The sequence below is a fragment of the Carcharodon carcharias genome, chromosome 16, assembly GCF_017639515.1.
Source record: "Carcharodon carcharias isolate sCarCar2 chromosome 16, sCarCar2.pri, whole genome shotgun sequence".
In the NCBI taxonomy this organism is placed as follows: domain Eukaryota; kingdom Metazoa; phylum Chordata; class Chondrichthyes; order Lamniformes; family Lamnidae; genus Carcharodon; species Carcharodon carcharias.
The window spans coordinates 15,599,132-15,613,117 of NC_054482.1; the positions used below are offsets into that span (position 1 = coordinate 15,599,132).

A 13,986-nucleotide genomic window follows, 5' to 3' on the forward strand; every position below is an offset into this window, starting at 1 on the left:
TTCAACCAGTCCTTGTGGCTTTATTGTACAATTTGATCAGCTGATGTAAAAAACATGGCAATGCTGCAGTTACTCAATCAGTAGCCTTGGTTTCTAGGAAATGACTATCCATAATGCCAGATGGCCTGGTAAACAATCAGGTAGGCTCTCAACACATGAAAATTGCACACAGGAGTGGTTATGGGCAATGGAATAACACTATTTACATAATGGAAGTGCACACACCGTAACATACATGATCATACCAAGTCTTGCCTTTTGTTTCAAAAGAATAAAATCCAAAAACTTTGATGCATTGAAATTTTAGTAACTTTTTTATTTAAAACAAATATAATATACAAGGAATATGGAAAATATTTACAAAAGTGTACACTTAGAAAAGAAAATTATACAAGTAACTCATGATTTCCTCTAATAAACTGCGCCGAGTGTTGTTGGCATAGCTCAGATGTTGAACCTTTTCAGTAGTGAGTGGTCTTGTGTAATTGTGTCTGATTAGTGAATCCTATACAGGGCACCAAGCGATTGACAGGAGGAGACAAGAAAATACATGGACCTCCCAAAACCAGGTGGTGAGCTCCCTAAAGCCCCTCCTAACCACAACTCATAGGCACATAGATTCATATTGGGAAAGGACACTGGAACAGTGTGTGTGTGGAAGACACTAAAAACGTTAAAGTGCTTCAGCACTTGCTGTTTCTGGTGATTAGTTTATACATAGTGCAAACCTGAATTTGATAGAGACCCAAATACTGTTAAGACATTCTTGGCAATTCTGCTACTTTGAAGGAATTTTTTTTTTGGATACATCTAATGAGTGAACATACATAATTAATGCTGTCCAACACCTGAGAAGTGATTGCATTAAAACGAAGAGGTCAATGAATTAGTGTCTGAAAGGGTATTGCTTATTCTTTTAGTACTGTAGACTAGTCCACACGAGATAATGGCAGTTCTAAGTAATTGAACACAAATAAAGATAAATGAGGGACAAAAAAAAGTATTAAAGTATTCATATCTCAGGTGATCTGGTCCCCTCTGCATCTTTTAAAGATTTTTTTCCAAAAAGGCTTACATTTACAAATATATATACAAAATAATTCAATATAAATTCAATATAAAGCTGAACATCAATTCAAAACAAGTGCAACATCATTGGCAATAATAAACTATTTCATAATTTCTTGCAGTTGTCCTTCGTTGAAGGCAAGTCGATGCTGTATATCCAGAAGAGGTTAAACCGCTGGAAAAATAAGAGAAGGCAGGAAAGGTGTGCTGAAGAGTTCAAGGGCCAATCCAAATACTTTTGTTGAAGTATTCATCATCTGGCCAATGACTAGATGGTGGCTGGTTCACTTGTTACAAAGTGACCACGGAAGAACCCAGGCCAGTTCATATTCAAATAGTCAACACATTTCATATTTAACAAAAACTTTTTTTTTCCCCTCTTCCAACCGATTCCGACAAGTAAGTGATCATCTTCAAGTCTGTGGCTAGCCAGCAGATTCTGGTGACCGGGTCCAATCCTCCAGCCTTCTTTCAAAAGGGCTGATGTGCAAAATGTTTCAACAGCAGACAAGCATTGTGCTCAAAAGTTTAGAGTTCAGTCAATGCTATCCATGGTGTCCAATAATTTAAGTAGAATACTGTCAAGGTGATTTATTCACATATATTGCAGGGCTATTCAATACTGAGTGGTGTTTTTAGCTCCGACAGGTACAGCTGCATGAAAAACGACACTCCTTACAGCGTAACCTTGCTTAGTCTGTGCGCTGATGTCCCTTTTTTGGCTGTTCTGGGTAGTGTCAAGCATGACCGACTTCGCAGCTTAACCTGTTTGCTTGAGTTCCGCTTTCGCAGAATAAAGTCAAAATTCACAGAAGTGTTCATAGCGTAAAACACGTTGGCATTGTCTGGAATCACGAACTCTGAAAAGCAAACGTACACTTATTTACAAATTCATTTTGATAACATTGATTGCGTTAAGCGTAGGATCCAACTGCAATTTCGATGTAGAAATATGAATGGCTGGGAGCAATAGGACTGTAATTTGCTGCAAGGGTTCAGAAGGTATTGCATACCACGAGAAAAGCTTGAAAGTTAAACACTATTCTTGGATAGGCTCAATAAATGTAAACAATTGTTTTTTTTAAACCCATTCTCAGGATATGGCTACAATTTATTACTCATTTCTAGTTGCCTAAATTGGTCGTGCCTGCTGCCTGCCTTCTTTGTCACAGTCTGGTAAACCTGAGGGGCTTGCTAGGCTGCTTCAAAGGGCAGATGAGTGAACAACGCATAGGCCAGACCAGGTAAGGATGTCAGATTTCCTTTCCTAAAGGACATTGATGATGTAGCTATTGGAGCATTAATGAACCAATTGGGTTTTTAAACTTTTGCGGATACCAGCGTCAAAGACTAAAAATGTCATTATCACTGCAAATCATTGCCAAATGCAACTGTTCCTCTATCGTTGGATCAGGATCCTGTACCTAACACCATTGGGGGCACCACTGTCAAAAGAACAAGGATCGAGCTTACTGTCCTATTTTCTCAAGGTAATGAGGGATTTTTTTTTTAATATATATTCATTCACGGGATGTGGGTGTCGCTGGCTGGGCCAGCATTTATTGCCCGTTCCTAGTTGCCCTTGAGAAGGTGAGCTGCCTTCTTGAACCGCTGCAGGCCATGTGGTGTAGGTACACAGTGCTGTTAGAAAGGGAGTTCCAGGATTTTGACCCAGCGACAATGAAGGTACGCCGATATATTTCCAAGTCAGGACGGTGAGTGACTTGTGGGGGAACTTCCAGGTGGTGGTGTTCCTTTTTATCTGCTGCCTTTGTCCTTTTAGATGGTAGTGGTTGTGGGTTTGGAAGTTGGATGCACAATAAGTGCTAGCTTCACCAGTAATGGCCTATGCATCACTCATCTGCTTACATCCAGAGAATTTTTTTTCAAAACTCTGACCAGAATAGCATGCCAAAGACTCTGGAAAACCTCATCAAATGAGGCATTCTGCTTAGAGAAGTCTGGACAGTGATAGTTGGTAGGACTTTTAAACCATGGCAGAATCAAAGCCATAAAGTCTGTCCCCAACTTCAATTTGGTCCTGGTATCCACTTTTCTCTAGGAAAGGTGTTGGGGGGAGGGGGATATATTAGCAAACTAGCAGCAGGGACCCCATCCAATTTTCCTGCTTCGTAGCCAAGTTGTCACAGGGCCAACAAAGGGGAGGGTGGGGGGGGGGGGGGAGAAAAATAGCTATTGATTTCAAAATATAATGGTTAATGCATTTTTTTTAAAACACAATAACCAGCTTGAATTACAATGAAGAAACCAGAATAACGTTTATAACTATTTGTCTATTTGTATAATTTGCAATTTAACTCCACAACCAACTGCAGATGTGCACCTTTAATGCAGTATAGCTTTCAGGGGATTAGCTAAAATTAGTTGCTTCATTAGGTGCAGATAATAGCTGCTTATTGAGGAATGTAAAGTTAAATTCCTCCAAGCTGCATCCTACTAAGTGCAATTAGATAAGTTTAATAATAGGAGTTTGGATTTCACAGCTTTTTTGTGAAATCAGAAAATATAAATCTTCTGCCAAATGATTTAACATAAATTGAGACACAAATTCCACCTCTCACCTCTATCTTCTGAGATGACCTGTACTAGCTGATAATCCTCTGCATGGTCTGTTTCAAGGTTGTGCTTGGACATGGCTCTCTGGATAACCACAGGTGCCTTATCTTGGTTAGTCAACTAAAGAAATAGAAAAATATTTACTTTTCATTAATATATTTGAGGGAAAGTGAAATAATGAAAAAGCGTAAGGCCTTTCTAAAGGGATTAAAGGTGGTTTTCACCCAGAAGATAACTGTGACATTGCACTGAATTCTGCATAAGTTACATTAGAGAAATAATATCCATTCTACTAGCCTTCTCCATCCCCCAAATTCCCAGGACTGGTATTGCAAAACCTGCCTTAGATACTCAAACTCATTCAGTTTGAGCAGTGATAGCACATACCTGAATGTGCAATGGAAACAGAGCCCAGTGTTTTGCCACTAGGATTCCTGAGCAATTTTATCAACATTTGCAGTTTAAAGTAAATAAGTTTGTACAAAAGATTCAATTTAAACACTCCACTTTTTCTCCCCTCTCTTTGCCTACTTTTGACATTATCCATTGAACAAAAGGCTCAATACTGTTTACTCAGTCTGACATTGCTTAATATTAGTGCATGTTTATATAAAATTGATTCATAAAACTGATTAAATAGAAACAAAAATGTTTGAGGCATTTAGTAACTTTTAGTTCCTGAGTGGAATTCAAAAATTTAACATTCACCTCAATTGTGAAACACTGGAATTGTTGGTCAAACAGGGTATTGAAATAACCAAATGCACTACACTTAAAACTCCTTTTGGTTTTTGTTAAATCCCATGTTACATCTGGAGGTCATTTCTCCCAGCTCAAGAGTTGGAACAATCCAGCAAATGAGAGATGAAATACACTGGTAGAGCTGGTGTTTCTTTTGGAGATGTGTAGAGTTTCCCAGTTGAGAGACTGCACATGCTTAATTCCCCTTTTAAGCTGTAGCCCATGGTTAAAAATTAATTATTTTCAGCCACTCAGAAGCAAATGTCATAATGAAGATATTAAAGAGCAACAAGATAGAAAAAGAAGTGGTGCAGCCAAATGTTATAGGTTGAGGTCCCATCAATTATCAATACCCAGGTTGATTTTTTTGGACCTTTTGCACCTTGTATGGCCCTATTCAGTACAGTCCTATTTTGGGCATATTAATATGTCCTACCATTCTTCTGTTCCAGAGTGAATTGCAAGACATTAAAGATACTGAAAATTAACAAATGCGTGTGTCTGATTAATGATTTTATCCTCCAGCGGAAGGAAGGCATGGTGTATTCATAAGAATAAGACTCCTGCTCATTTGGTAGCAGAACTCTGTTTGGGGGGGAACCAAGAGCTCTGTATGTCTAGTCAATCGCCCAAGGACTGTTAAGTCCAGTTACTGGCGCAGACTTTAATGTTTGCAGTGATCTCACACACCACCCAGGTGAACCTGTCACAAAGCATGTCACCAGTGAAGATGTAGTTTGCCTCCTGAGATGGCTTCACATTATGTAGAAGTCAGCAGAACTCCAATCCCATGACAGGCTACATATCTGAGCAGTCTGAATGAAAATAGTTTACATGTGCCAATTTCAAACATGGAGATGTTATGCTATGAATTCACAAGCTGGATCTTTGCCATTTGGCATCACGTTCATAGCATAACCACCAGAGTCCAATCTGGTAAAGACAGACAGAACAGAGAAACATACATTTCAAGTTTCCTGTTTTTATTGGTGAGATTGGTTCCTTATGTTACAAAAGTTTCTGCAATATCTTTGACATTAGAAAAGCTTTCCCTGTTATGAAAGACCATCTCAATATATTCCAAAGCCAAAACTTTTGCAAAGTTAAATTACAAAATTTTTTTTTGTAATTTTGATTTTTTTGGCCACATTAGGTAGACAAATCAACCTCCCTGTGCAAGATGTACAACAAACGTTTCACCGAGATGCAGCGGTGATGAATTTTCTCCTCTCCTTCACTGATATAGGAGGACCAACTTACTATTTGCTAACTTGTATGAGAAAACATATTATATCATCTAAATTATGCTTCAATGCTGGCATAGAAAATGGCTAACACCAGAAGAGCTTTTGCATGCATTTTTCTTAAAGTAAGCTGATTATAAACTGAACTGACCCAGGTTGTGCACATTGGTGGTAATACTAATTACTTTAGAAGTGTAAACTCCAAACCTACAAAATCTTAAGATACAATAGAACATTTAAAAATGCTGTATTGAATTAAAGCAACAGACTATATATTTTTTTTTAACTCTGAAAATGTGCTGTGCAAGATGCAATCCCTGTGAAGTGATAAATAATTTTGATGATATTCTTACTGGATCAGGAAGATGGTCATGAATAACAGTAGAATTGGCTGATTTTAAACTTTTGATATTTCACTATCACCACAGGTGCAAAATCAGACCCAAGGTATATTCGCAACCAATACGCAAAATTGATTGGTTGCATACAGTGACCTGTCCCAATCTAAATGGAGATGATAGGATAACTCCACCTATCAGGGCTGGAGAGTGCATTTCCATATCATATAATTAATTACTTTCTACTCTGCATTATTCTGGAAAAATAATCAATTTAGTTGCTGAGGGAAGTGAGGATGAAAATAACAGAGGCTCCAGCCACAATCATCCTGTCCTCCTTAGATATAACAGTGCTGGAGGGCTGCAGGGTTGCAAATTTTATACCTGTTGAAAACAGAAGGGGATAAACCCAGCAGCCACAGGCCAGTCAGCCTAACCACTGCAGTGGGGCAATTTTGAAAGATAATAATCCAAGACAAAATTAATTGCCACTTCTTAAAAAAAGTCAATAAATGGCAACCAGCACAGATTTGTTTGACCAAATTTATTGAATTATTTGGTTTAGCAACGGAGAAGATTAATAGTGAGGCTGGTCATGCAGATGTGGATTTTCAAAAGATTGTTTGATATAAGTCAAATTGGAGTCTGTGGGATGAAAGCAACAGTGACAGCATGATAACAAACCTGGTTAAGAGACAGAAAGCAGAGTTTATGAATAATTGTTTGTTCAGACTGGAGAGATGTATATAGTGGTGATGCCCATGAGTCATGCTAAGACAACTACTTTGATATCTGTAAATGACCTGAACTTTAGCATGCAGGGCAGAATTTCAAAAGGTTTGCAGATGAAACAAACTTTAAAAAGTAAATAGCAAGGAAGACAGTGGTAAGGAAGATGGTAGTAGAGTTCGGAAAGCCATAGAAAGACATAGCACTGCTATATCTAGATGTAACTTAGCACAGAAGTGTGAACTGACGCATTGTGGAAGATGAGGAGGGTGGGTAATAAAAACCAAATAGAACAATTTCAAGGGGGCTGCATGGAACAGAGAGGCCTGGAGGTGTACATGGCAGGACAAGCTGAGCAGGCTGTTAAAAAAAGTATTGGGGTTCTTGGTGTTAATAATAGACATATACTGTAGCATGAAAAGCAAGGAAGTTATGCTAAACCTTTACAAAAATAGCTAACTAGTTCACAGCTTGAGTACTGTGTTCAACTTTTGGCCATCACACTTCAGGAACGATGTCAAGGTCTTAGAGAGGGTAGAGGTTCACAAGCATTGTACCAGGGATGCAGGACTTCTGTTATGTGGAGATACTGGAGAAGCTGTGCTTGTTCTCCACAAGATTAAGTGAAGATTTGAGAGATTGTAAACGTTGATTAGATCAGCAATGGGATGTCAGTTCGGACTGGTTGCAGAAAGGGAACGAACTCTGTTGGGTTACAAACTTCCATTTCACATTTTGCAATGAATTGATTCATGTTTTCAGATAGACACAAGTCAGTTCGATGATTAACAAAGGAGGTCTTCAGAAAGTTATGAGAGCTTGGGTGCATATGGCAGAAGATAAAGGTGTAATAAATTACATGCACAATATATTTGTGTTATCTTAAACAATGTCTTTATGTATTATGCCACTAGATTTACTAAAATGGCCCAAGGATGAACAACATAAGAACGTGGTGCGATTGGAAAAACTGGAAATGTTCTCCTTGAAGCAGATAAGGTTAAGGGGAGGGTTTTGAGTACTTAAGGAGAAACTGTTTCCAGTGGCAGAAAAGGACAAAATTTATGGTAATCAACAAAAAAAGTCAAAGGAAGGAGAATGATTCTGTAGCTATCCGCCACTCACTGCAATTTGTTGGGACTAAAAAATGTCCTACATTTAATCAGGAGACTTTGCTGTAATTTTGGCCATGAGTTTAGTTTGTTGTAGCTCATGGATGTCCCATTTAAACAAGCTGTTTGCAATATGCTTGTTCCAAGTCCTGCCTTAAGTCGTGCCCAGCTCCACCTCAACTCCAACTTACTGACATCATTGGCTGACATAATCTTCACTTTGTAATTATTAAATGCTGGCTGGTTGCTAAACTTTTAGGTTTACTAGAACAAACTAACAAATATTTTTTTCTTCACCAGCACCCATCCAGAGATTGTGTTCAGTTATCACATTTAAATGCCAGAGGCAGGTTTCCACACGTCACACTGAGCTACTGGAAAGCCACAATCAAAGGAGATTTGAAATAATTTTTTCAAAAATAAAATATATGAGGATCATTAAGTTATAGGGATAACTTACTACCCAATATGGCCAATAATTTTAAGGTTTTTCTGAACCAGTCACAGGGTGGTGGTTTTATTTTGGACTGTAATCTTCTCCAACCCAATTTTGGTTTGCTCACTACTCTCCATCTCCTGAAACTCAATGTGAGCCAAAGGCAAGGAATGTCTTTGCTAAAATTACTCAATTAGCTAACAGGAGGATCAGAGCTGCCTGTGGTTAGCCATGTGCTAATTGAAGGACCCCAGACTCCAATTTGTACCTCCTTGCTGCATTGTTGTGCAAGGGATGGGGGCTAATGGATGGGAAATTAACGACCATTATACAACACGAACATGACTAAAGGAAACAGCCCATGTACTTACCAAAATGCTTTTGTATAAATTTCCATTGTCATCCTCTAGGCTGACCCGGATGATACAGCTATCTTCATTCTGGTGGTTGTACACAGGAAGTGCCGATGTTGCATTGCAGGAGGTGGCTGAGGCAGAACGCTTGTGAACCTTGGCATGGTGGGGCAATAATGGTGACGATGACACAGTGCTGAACAAGGATGAAACTCCCGAGGAGGTGGTGTCCACAGAGTGCATGGAGGAAGATGACGACAAGGATTCGGATGACTGCAGAATAATTATTTTAGAAAAAAAATTGTGAATTATTCTCTCTCAGATAGGTCCATTTTCCCAGTTACATCCATTATGCCATGAACTCTCTGCCATTCCCTCAAAAACAGAGGCATTGTGGACACAACAGTTTGGTCGAGGACAGCAAGGGATGCACAAGTTCCTGGTAGTTATACTGTGAAATCTTTTCCTTGGGATTCCTCCCTGTCCTAGTCAAAATCAGTTCTGATGAACGATATCATCTAACGTCTATTAGCTGGCAAGCCAACATTGATGGTTCATCATTTAGCACATTTGTAAATTATTCAGTTAGATTGTTAGCACTTAGTATACACAAATGCACTGTGGGCCATTATACTCGAACATTTAAGCTAGTGTGTAACTCTTACAATTGTCAAATTCTCTCTTTGGAATTTCACTTTACATGCAATATTTGAATACTCCTATACTTATGCAAATGTTTACCTGCCTGCCTCACTTGGCTACTTGCTTGTAGCACCCACCTACAGATTGAAGTTAAAACACACCCAGTGGTGATGCTATGCACTTATAAGAGTGAGCCAGCCTGTGCATGTGTGGGCCCGACATGCAGTATTGGTAATGAATAGGCAGTAAAGTTATTAAAGAGGAATACAAGGACTGAAAGAGGAGAATCCATAAATAGGGGAGATTCTGAAACAGAAATATCACTCCAAAACACAAAGCAAGAGAATAAGAAACTGAATCATTGAAATTTCCAGGGAACAGGTCATAAACATGTTCTACTAAAACCAAAGATACCAGGTCATTGATAATCTCCCAAGAAACAACACCTATCAGTACAGAACATGCTGAACAATAACTAAAGGTCAATTATAGAAAAAACAAAGTACGCAGTCTCCAGTGCAGCAAGGTGCATTGCTTTGTTGCAATTTGTGGAACAGTTTGCCAGATTTTGATCCAAAGTGCCGTTTTTGTAGACTGCTTTAAGCTGCTACAGTCACCGCCTACATGCTAAATTTACCAACCATAAACCTACCATTAAAGTCAGCCTGCACTTTAGTCGAAGATCTTTTTATAAAATTTAAACTTAGATTAAAGATTTTGGCTATTAGTGTGATAACCATTTCTTAAAAAAAATCACATAAAGCTTCCTTTGTACACATTTAAATGATAAACTTTCTATACAAAATAAGCCAAGCTTGTTTATATGAAATACAAGCTTGGCTAATACAAGATCAGTTTTCATTCCATGGAGTTATAATTTTTCTGGCATCCAATGCCTTTGTAAACAACATGGGTTGAATTTTGCCATCTCACCTTCAGGTCTGAAAACCAATTGCTGGCAGTGGCCAAATACAAGGCTGTCACTGAAGCTGGGTCCAAATTGAGGATGGTGGCTTGCCTCCAAGAGGTGTCAGCCCAATCAAATAGTCAGGTGCCCGCAAAGGCAAGTTGGGTTTGACTGGTGATCGGGACAGGAGCCACTTGTATCCCATTGACTACCAAATTACAAATCGGGGAGGAGGGGGTGGGAGGCGGCGGGGAAGGGGAAGAGACATTATCTGGATAGAATCAGATGATCCCAAACCTCCCAGGCGAATGTGTTTTGAGCCTCCCATGACAACATCTTTAACGTGGTGAATGGCTCTTTGCTTCACCTTTTGCTGTGGTCCTTCTCGAGCGTCAGTCTGTGAAGTGCAGGGCTCTTCAATTTCTGAGCTGCTGGAATCCGATGATGAAACGCTGACCGAGTCGATGCTCTCTGCTGAACTCCCACTCTCAGGGGATTTAGGCTGCTCGGAGCTCTTAGTTGGAGTGCTGTTTGCGTTAACATCTGCCCCTAGAAACAGGCTGCAAGAAGGAAAGGGATTAGTCAACAAAAACATTGAAAAGTCATTACATTCCACAGAAAGAGTTTATTGTTGATTCGGGGTGGTACTTGGCTACCCAACAGTGGCCCTATACATGAACATTTTTTGAAATACGTTCAAAGTACATGCTCTATGCCACCCGGAGTCAGTTATGCAATTTATTTAAATAAGAACAGAAAATGCTAGAAAGACTCAAGCAGGTCTGGCAGCAGCTGAGGAGAGAGAGAAAGAGCTAAAGTTTCAGGTTGATTACTTTTCATCAGAACGCATTAACCTATTTACATTTTTGTCACGAAGAATTATGTTCGAAAAAAGGTTCTTTTTTCAGAGATACTAACAGTAACAACTTGTATTTATATAGCTTTTATTAACTTCTTAAAACCTCCCAACTTGCATCACAGGAGCGTTATACAACAAGATGCATCACTGAGCCACAGGGGATATTGGTGCATCTTTTTATTTAATAGTATTGTTGACTATGGTAATGCTCTTGTGTAGAACTGTCTACATTGAGAGAGTTGAGTGTCAATGGAAAGAGTTTGAAACCCAATGGAATTGTTTATTTGAATCTGACTGGCTTGATAATATGGGAAACGTCTCTGCACTGCTCCATCATCACTGGATTAAAGCACAAATCCACCAATGAGAAGGCAGCACTGAAGATTTCCCCTATCCCATTGGGCCAAAACAGACAGACAGACAGGAGCTCAGCACAAACCCAGCCGGATTTGATTGTAGGATTGTACATGCAAGGCAGAGGCTTTGGCTTTACAATAAATGAGAACCTGGGAGTGCAACATTAGCAGTCTAGGAAGCTACTGCATGTTTGACGTTGTGCTTCATTCACAGATTTGGGTACTGTATATGCAGCAAATTCATGTCATCTGTAAGGGTAGGAAACTGGTGCTGACTCTGTCCAATTATTGTCGGCTGCCCCTTGATTAGGTCCAGAGTGCCACAGGTCTTCTGTCATAGGTCTTCATGGTGATGGAGAAGGCCGATTCTAGACCCACAGATCTTTGGACACATGGGGCGAGATGTCCCATGAGACAGTGGAGCTGGAGTGCAGGGTTTCCTCCTTTTCTTTCCTTCTCTGCCACCATTCTGCTTCATCATTAAGATGTTTGGACTCAAAGCATGAAACAGCCTGATGGACAAGTTGTTGCTATTTGAGTAATTAGTAGCAAGTTCCTCCCAGTCATTAATGTCAATGTTGCTGTGCTTCAAGGAGAATTTCAGAGTGCCTTTGTAGCGTTTTCTTTGTCCTGCCCTGGAACATGCTGGCCATTTGAGTTGAGAAAACAGGACCTGGTGGGTAGAAGATGCTTTTCACCATCCAGACAGTGTTCAGTCCATTGCAATTGGTTTTGCAGGAGTTTTGCCTGAATGCTTGTGGCGCTCGCTTCAAGGGGGACACTAGCATTTGTTTGACAGTCCTCTCATTGACTTTGGAGAATTTAGCAGAGGCACTGCTGATGAAATTTCTTGTGCTCTTATGTGTCACTGGTGCACACAGAGCCTAGGTCACACTGCAGTACAGGAATGTGGTGACAACAAATGCTCTGTACACTAGAATGCATAAGACTCCAAACTGACATTGCCACCCTGATACCGGGCTTCCTGGGGAGGGGCAGCTACGTCCAGTACATAACTGGGCCAAAGATACCGAAGTCAGTGGAGAAGTTGCCCTTTGAAACCTAGAAAAATCCTTCCAAAAACAGGGCTCAACTTGTATGTTAAGTGTAAAAAGGTAACCCACCAGCTTGGGTGGTTGCCTTCTTTTGTAGTTAGCCTCACAGGGTCTGCTGTGCGGGTGTGTTTTAAACTCCCACACATCCTCACAACACAAGTGCTGCCTGCTTGATTGTTTATGCCCAATTATAAAGTACCGGTAAGTAAAAAATACATTGGGTGAAACATTGAGGCTGATTATGAAAGCGAGTATAGCATGTTGTGGCTGAAAGGCTGCTGAGTTGTTTCTTTGCTTTTCTGGGGGATGGTGGGGGGGTGCGTTGTGAAGTGTATATGTACAATCATTTTTGTGACCAAAAAAATGGCGATCTACAGTAAATCAACAGCTTGTGACACAAGGAAAAGACAAAAATCCCAAATTTTGCAGCTGTGCTTACAGCAAAAACAGCAGAGTCCACAAACTCTCAGCAATCTGCATGTGCAGAATAAGGTGGAAATCCCCAGGAATTATTCTGCCCAATCTATGTTCAACCAGAAGTTCCAAATACCAATGAGTGAACTTCTGAAAACTTCCACTTTTACACTATTGGAATCTCTGCAAAAAACCCTTGAAAAACTTGCACCGTCAGTTGAGGTTTTTAAAATGGCATCTCGACCTCAATTACTGCTAAATATCTTCACTGGCCCAAAAAGGCTAATTTTATATTTGCAGAATGTCAGGTTTCCCCATCATTTAATGGAGCAAATTTTTAAATCATGATTGCTTATAATATTTTAGCTATTACTTTAACCCAAATAATTTGCTTTGCTATCTGAAAATTTAAAGTGAAGGTATTCAGTGTTTTCAACTTCCTGTTTTGCTGTCAGAGAATACTGACATGCGACTGGCTGCCTACCCAGCTTGTTGACATAATTGCTGTTGGATACCTCAAGATTCTCTCGACTTGGCACCAGGTTTAAATTTATCACGAAAGGGGGATTCTGTGCTGGGGTCGCAATAGGTGGCATATTTCAATGAGGCCCTCCTTAGTGAAGGTTGGGGGGGTGGCAGGTGGATCTGATGCACAATTCCTCACTGACGTCGAGGTAGGAGAATTGTTTCCTGAAGAACCTGGACAGAAATGGCCTCCTGCCGAGAGATCTTCCCCCTTCTGCTGGGGGAAAAAATTCCACCAGGCCTTTTGTTTTGTGTGCTCAGATGACATCAGGGCCCAGGCTTTAGTGTGTTATTCCAACCCTGCCATTAACCTATTTCTTGTAAGTGGAAAAATCTGGGATTAAATGTTCAGCACAGAAAATTTCTCCAACATTGCTATACCTTAATGTGTACATAATAAAATTCATCTTTCAGAAAAATTAAGAGCAACAAAGCAAAAAAAGTAACATCACTGCTATTTGATAGGAAGCTGCACATAAAGCTTTTATAAGGATAGTGAACTCTGAATTTGGTCTTCTAGTGCAGCTAAAGATAGGACAGTTTATACTCAACAGGATCCCAAAACAGGAATTAAGTAAGTGACATCATCACCTGTTATGCTTTGTTGGAGGAGGGATATATATTGGCTAG

The 13,986-nt window shown here is 39.8% G+C and overlaps 1 protein-coding gene across 4 annotated transcripts in view; it reads right to left on the bottom strand.

Moving 5' to 3' along the window:
* Positions 1–295: 295 nt before the first annotated feature.
* Positions 296–13,986, bottom strand: part of rgl1 (ral guanine nucleotide dissociation stimulator-like 1) — a 182,275-nt gene continuing 168,584 nt past the window's right edge. For all 4 annotated transcript variants that reach the window (XM_041208353.1, XM_041208350.1, XM_041208351.1 and 1 more), the window contains 4 exons: positions 10,515–10,707; positions 8,617–8,871; positions 3,651–3,765; positions 296–1,928 (listed from right to left, as the gene is read on the bottom strand). In XM_041208353.1, coding sequence (XP_041064287.1) covers positions 1,744–1,928; positions 3,651–3,765; positions 8,617–8,871; positions 10,515–10,707 — 748 coding nt within the window. In that variant the 3' untranslated portion in view covers positions 296–1,743. The remainder of the gene's footprint in view (positions 1,929–3,650; positions 3,766–8,616; positions 8,872–10,514; positions 10,708–13,986) is intronic.